The sequence below is a fragment of the Suncus etruscus genome, chromosome 2 (assembly GCF_024139225.1).
Source record: "Suncus etruscus isolate mSunEtr1 chromosome 2, mSunEtr1.pri.cur, whole genome shotgun sequence".
Taxonomy (NCBI): Eukaryota; Metazoa; Chordata; class Mammalia; order Eulipotyphla; family Soricidae; genus Suncus; species Suncus etruscus.
The window spans coordinates 28,134,354-28,141,273 of record NC_064849.1 but is presented as its reverse complement, the minus strand read 5'-3'; the positions used below and the strand labels follow the sequence as shown (position 1 = coordinate 28,141,273).

Here is a 6,920-nt window from a genome sequence, read left to right as displayed (position 1 = left end):
CGAACCAACCACCTTTGGTCCTGGAGCGGCTGCTTGCAAGGCAAACGCCGCTGTGCTATCTCTCCGGGCCAGTCTCCCTGTTCTTAAGCCAAAGGTTTTTCCTTTTTATTTTCCCATATTTTGCTGTGCCTGTGCAAAAACAAACAAACAAACAAAAATCCTGCCACACACACCTTTTTTATTATTTATTATATTTTTATCTCTTTTTTAAATAGGGGCTCCTGCCTATTTTCATAGAACCTTGGGACATGGATTACTTTATTTTATCACATATTCCCACATTTTTTATATAAAACTACAAGGAAAGGGGGCCAGAGAGATAGCACAGCGGTAGAGCGTTTGCCTTGCAAGCAGCCAACCCAGGACCAACAGTGGTTTGAATCCCGGCATCCCATAAGGTTCCCTGTGCCTGCCAGGAGTGATTTCTGAGCAGATAGCCAGGAGTAATCCATGAGTGCTTTTGGGTGTGGCCCCAAAACCAAAAAGAAAACAAAACAAAACAAAACTACAAGGAAAGGAATAAAGAAAGACTGGGGCCAGGAGCCAAGGGCCAAAGGGTGGTGGGATAGGATACACTCTGTGTCCATTGGGGGAAAACGTTGACACTGGTGGTGGGAAGGGCCGTGACTCATTATGTACTGAATTTCAACTATGAAGGACTCTGTAGATCACAATTGTTTCAGTAAAATAAAGTTGGAAAAAAAAAAGATCTTGTAGAGTTTAAATGGGAAATAGTACAGAAATCAGGGAGCACAGAACCCAGATGAATAAGTTATGCAATTTACATTTGTGTGTGTGTGTGTGTGTACATACATACATACATATATATTGGTTTTGGGGTCACACCCAAAGGCGCTCAGGAGTTACTTTTGGCTCTGTGCTCAGAAATTGCTGCTTAGGGGCCAGAGAGATAGCATGGAGGTAAGGTGTTTGCCTTTCATGCAGGACGGTGGTTCGGATCCCAGCATCTCATATGGTCCCCAGTGCCTGCCAGGGGCAATTTTCGAGCATAGAGCCAGGAGTAACCCCTGAGCACTGCCAGGTGTGACCCAAAAACAAGAGAGGGGGGGGAGAGAGGAGGGGAGAGAGAGTGGAGAGAGAGAGAGAGAGAGAGAGAGAGAGAGAGAGAGAGAGAGAGAGAGAGAGAGAGAAATTGCAGCTGACAGGCTCTGGGGATCATATGAGATACCATATGAGAATCTGTCATGAATCGGCTGCTTGCAAGGCAAACACTCTACCACTGTGCTATCTCTCCTGCATCACATATATGATTTTAATCTGGTCCCTTTTTTTTTTTAACAATTTATTGTGTTCCCATTTAATATTAACTATGTCCTATGTTTAACATCAACAACCATGAACATATTAAAATGTGAATTTCCTATGAGGAAAAAATTGGAGAGGGATGCGCAGAGATAGTGCAGCCATTAAGGTACTTGCCTTATATGCTGCTGACTTCAGTTCCAATTTCAGGCACTTAAGAGCTGGGTGTATGCCCTGAGCATTGCCAAGTATGACTAAAAGACAAACAAAAATAAGTAAATAAAATTATAACTTTGGGGGGTTTGCCAGATCCCTGCCTCAGCTGTATAATTATTCCTGGTAGTGCTTGGTTGACCTTATACAGTCCATGGGATTCAAACACAAATATGTGGGATGCAAGACAACACCTTATCTCCTCTACTAACTCTTGAGCCAAAAATTGGTATTTATTTGTTGTTGTTTTTTAAATTCTCAGATCACATCTGCTGTGCTCAGGGTTTTATCCTGGCTCTGTGCTTAGAGATAACTCTGGGTGAGGTTAAGGGGACCATCTGGAGTTTTGGGGATTGAATTGGGGTTGATTTCATGCAAGTCAAATGTCCTGCCCACTATCTTATCTCTCCCACCCCAAAACCTTTTTTGAAGAAAGAAAAAGGAGCAAAGATTAGCAGTGGTTTCCAATTTTGTCTTTCACAGAACCCCCCAAGGATCTCTTTTATTTATACTTGCTTGATGTCAATGTCATTTACTAAAAATACTCATTTTAGGAAGACAAAGCCCCTGGGAGCCAGATTACCATTTATTTCCAACAGTCTTGGTTCCAATAGTCATTTTATATTCAACTAGGATATCCCGGAAAGTGAAAAAGGCAGTAAGCAATATAATAAATGTCTTTGATTTGGAAGAGTTATGGGTGTTTTGTTCTTGTTTACCAATAGTTTGTGAACCCAACGAATCGAGTCATTCCCCAATATCTGTCTTCCAAGCATATTCCATGCCCATCTCATTTTCCTTGGCTATGCCAGAAAGTCAGTCACCATCCTCTACTCTGCCACTATAATAACCTCTTGGGTGGTCCTGCTTCCATACTTGTCATCCCCAATCTGTTCTATGTAGTGGCACACTTCTAGCTCTGGATCTTATCTTTTTCTTTCAGGACATGATTGCATATTTATTTTTATAAAATATTTTAAAATATTATAAAATTATTTATAAGGTAGTTTCTGTTTCTTCCAGTATACCAGGGGTTCTCAAAATATGGCCCACAGGCCACATGCAGCCCCCTCCAAGGACATTTATTCAGCCTGCTGGATGTTCTTGCCACTGCTGCCTGTCCTGCTTAGCAGCTGAGTCATCCCGGATCACTGTTTGCCTATGTGGGATGTGCACCAAACTCTCTGACCCCTCTCCTTAACTCTGACTCCTCTTCTCAGTCTCTGGCAGGGATCCTCAAACTATGGCCCATGAGTCACTATTGTTCATAGTTCTTTTTTTAAACTATATATAGTCCAACCCTCCAATGGTCTGAGGCACAATGAACTGGCCCCTTTTTAACAAGTTTGAGGACATCTGCAGTAGATTGTGAGCCCTAAAGATTGAAACCTTTCTACCCAGCATTTTATTCACCCACCATTCCTCACCTAGTGCCCAAAGCATAAAAGTTTCAGAAACCCTGTCATATTCACTTTTGTGTCTGCTCCAATGGTGATGCCCAACACAAAGAACTCAGTTGTTTCAGGTTTGGTTCAGTAAAAGGATGGGTCTCAATGTCTTGATTAAAGCTGAATTTGGAGCCTCCTGACTCTGACAACTATGTGATTTCCTTAGCTGAAAAACGGAGGCTCATGCTGATATTACTGGCTGGCTAAAAGGATTAGCTCAGGCATATGAAGGGCTCTGCAGAGCAGCTAAAAGAATATATACTCAACACACACACACACACACACACACACACACACACACACACACACACACACACCATGAGGAAAAACTCAGAAAAGAAACCCAAAAAGAAAGAATTGACTCTACATATCCATTTCAGAAATCAAGCTAGTAAGTTTTGCTTGCAAAAGGTCCCTGATACCTATCTGAACTATTTGATCTAGATTGCAGAAAGGGCTGAGAACACAATCAATGGTGTAGTTTTGCATGGATGAGATCAAGAATTCAATGTTGGAAGAAAAAGGGGGTTGGGGGTTAAGTGAAGCAGAGTGAACCTATGGTGGGCAGGGCACATCTTGTGTTTGGGGGGTGAATTCCAGTGAGGGAACGGACTTGGTGAAGAGAAGTCTAACCAGAATAAGCAGGATAGATACACAACAAGCACCTTAACCTTTGTACTCTCTGGCCCCAATACCACTATTTTGTGCTGTTCTAAATTCCTCCTATCAATGACCAATGTGGCCGGAAGCCACCTGCCAAATGGTGCTTCCTAGCTGTGGTAGTTAACATTTATTTAAAAAAAAAAAAAAGAATCAATTACTATTTAGAACCCATACATCTTTCTAACCCATTGAATGGAAACCTTTTAATGATAAGTCTTAAAAATGAATTCTAGGGCCGGAGTGATAGCACAGTAATAGGGCATTTGGTTTGCACACTGACAACCCGAGACGGACCCGTGTTCTATCCCCAGCATCCCACATGGTCCCCCGAGCATGCCAGGAACTTTTTCTGAGTGCAGAGCCAGGAGTAGCCCCTGAGCACCACCGGGTGTAGCCCAAAAGCAAAAACAAACAAACAAAAAACGAACCCTAAACTCAACCTGCAAGATCTGGCCTCCATCCCTTTGGTCAATCCTAAACGCCCTCCATACTTGTCTTTTGAGTATTTCAACCCCAGGATTTTTGTACAATTACATACCTCTTTTTGCCTGTAAAGTTTTTGCAGCTAATCATTAGATTAGGTTCATCATTAGAGCCCATTCAAGTCCAAGTCCCTTTGTTTGAAACTTATCTTAGTTCGAGCACCTACCAGCAATTCAATAGGCTTCACCTAGAATTCTCCACCCAGTGATGGGGATCTTTTGTTTATGGTGATCTGCCAAGCCATAACGTATACTCAGAACAAAATCAACGCTTGAGTGCTTTGTTGAAGGGTGTAACTCTGGGTAGCCCAAAAGGTTTCTCTCCCTAGCAGTTTGGAACCACTACATGTTGGAAGCATGAGTAAAGTGGGGGGTTTCCAGGTGTCTCGTGGAGTACCAAAAGACTCTGTAGGTTTGCACCCCACTTAGGGAGAGGTGTGGGTGGACAGAACCCAGTAAAAACACGGGGACCCATCTTGTAGAGACAGAGGCTTATCTCCAGACAAGCTTATCTCCAGCGAGAAGGCCACTCCTGGGTCGAAGCCTTCCCCCACCCAGTCTCGGGGCTCGGAGGAAGGGGTGGGTTTAAAGGCGGATGCTGAAGGGCGCACGGTGATCGATCGGTGCAACAATGGGCAGATCGCGGTGGAGACATCAGGTGCTGGGCCCCCATATCCCGGGCACAGCCGCCTGCTGACCCTCTCTGCCGCCCCGGGCCAAGTAGGCGAGCGCGGCCGTGCGCCCCGGGCGCAGTGCCCTGCACGTCTGCAGCGGGCGCTGGTGCGTCCTCCCAGCCGGCTTCCCTGAGCTGCCAAGCCGCCGCCCCACGGATCAGTTGAGCAGCGAGTGGCCGGGAGCAGCGAGCTTCGGTCGGGATCTGCCCCTGCCGGGCCATGAAGGTGGAGTTCGCACCCCTCAACATCCCGCTGGCCAGGAGGCTGCAGACGGCCGCCGTGCTGCAATGGGTCCTGTCCTTCCTTCTGCTCGGTAAGACAGAGCTAGACCCTCAAGGTGGCCCCGGGGACTCAGTTGCAGTGCCCTCCGGAACATACCTGGTGGCACATGGCAGAGTGGAAGCTGGAACAGGCTGATTGATCAAGGGGTGTCGGGCTCCAATTGGAGACTTCACTTTCTCTCGCTCCACGCCCTTTGCAACTTTCTTCCCCCACTGTGCTGTTTAAAAATTGGACCCATATTATCTAGAATTCCTATTTTTTGGTAATTCTAACATTTTGGTAATTACTTCTTTATAGCTAAATCAATAAACTTACAAAATTAGAATTAAAAAATAAATAAAAAGTGGGGGTGTAGGGCCGGAGAGATGACATAGAGGCCATGCATACCTGTGCGCAGTTGACTAGGGTTCGAGGTCCAGCACCCCGTATGCTTTGTGATCCCTGAGCATTGCTGGCTGTGGCCCCCCAAATCAAAATAGAAGAAGGGGCCAAAGAGATAGTACAGCGGCAGAGATTTGCCTTGCATGCAGCCGACCCGGGATGGATGCGTGTTCAATTCCAGTCATACAATATGGTCCCCCAGCCTGCCAGTAGCATTTGCGCACAGAGCCAAGAGTAACCCCTGAGCATCGACGACTGTGACCGCAAAACAGAAATAAACAAACAATAAAATAAGAAGTGTACCAGGGGTCTGAGTGATAGTACAGCTAACAGAGTGTTTGTCTTGCATGAGCAGAACAGAGTTCAATTCCCAGTATTCACAGGAATTCCTTAGGAGTGACCCCTGGCCACAGAGCCAGGAGTAAACTCTGAGCACCGATAGGTGTGGTCTGGTGTGCCTTATCTTCAACAAAAGGTGCAGAAGAGAGCAGGAGAGAGACAGTCCAGGCAAGGAAGGCTGGCAAACCCATTCAGTCCCCAGCACCATATGTGACTCCCCAATAGTACCAATAGTAAAGTACCAATAGTAAAGTACCAATAGTTAAGATCCCTGAGCGTAACTGCTGTGCCCTTCCCCCCCCCAATTTAAGGCACATATCCCCACAAATTTGGACAAATGCGCTCAATTAGATGTGCCCCCAACCTATTGAGACCTTGGCTCTCCAATTTTCGGAAATTTGGGTTCCCAGATGCCAGAGCAAATGCCATGTCGTTCCAACCTTTTCTTTCTCTGCACTCTTGACTAATAACAGGGCTAGTTTTTCCAGAGTTTGCACATGTCAGAGGAGATTGCACCCAATTTTGGGTTGCACTGAAGGGCATCTGGAATCTTAGACTCTGGCTTTCGAACTCGTTATTCACCTTAGGAGTGTTGGTAGATGGAGTGTGACAACTTTCAGCCCCTCTCCTTTCTTTCCCCCTGAGAGTTTGTTCTGCTCTTGGAATAAAAGAGAGCTTGGAGAGGTGGTATGTGAGAAGAGAACTCTTTAGGAACTTCAACCTTCTGTAGATCACGGGATGAACTTTATGGAGTCCTCAGTAGTCTATTCCTCACTGGAATTGAATTGTTCTGACTTACAGTCAGTTGAATGAAGTCCTTTGATTGCATGCATCATTTGTATTATATATTATAGAAATATTCTGAAATATGTCCAATGCAGATAAGTAGCAGAGTATGACCCCAGATACCTATTACCTGGGCTTGGAATTATTTTGAACAAGTTTTGGTATTTCATTGATTGTAATCGCTTCTCGGCCTTTTGGCTAAGATCAAGTGTATTTCATTGACTGCTTTGCAAAAATATTTTATTTTTTATTTTATTAATAATATAAATGATAAATATAGTGTTTATATATAAGATTTAAATTATATATCTAAATTATATATAAATAATACAAATAATATTTTATTATTGTTTGTTTGGGGGGCTTATGCATAGTGTTGTTGAAGCTAC

The 6,920-nt window shown here is 44.4% G+C and overlaps 1 protein-coding gene across 1 annotated transcript in view; it reads left to right on the top strand.

Annotated features, from left to right (window-relative positions):
* The first annotated feature begins 4,701 nt into the window (after nucleotides 1–4,701).
* MOGAT1 (monoacylglycerol O-acyltransferase 1) overlaps nucleotides 4,702–6,920 on the top strand; it is a 44,600-nt gene continuing 42,381 nt past the window's right edge. The window contains exon 1 of the mRNA XM_049768163.1: nucleotides 4,702–5,056. Within this exon, the coding sequence (XP_049624120.1) occupies nucleotides 4,963–5,056 (94 nt within the window). The 5' untranslated portion in view covers nucleotides 4,702–4,962. The remainder of the gene's footprint in view (nucleotides 5,057–6,920) is intronic.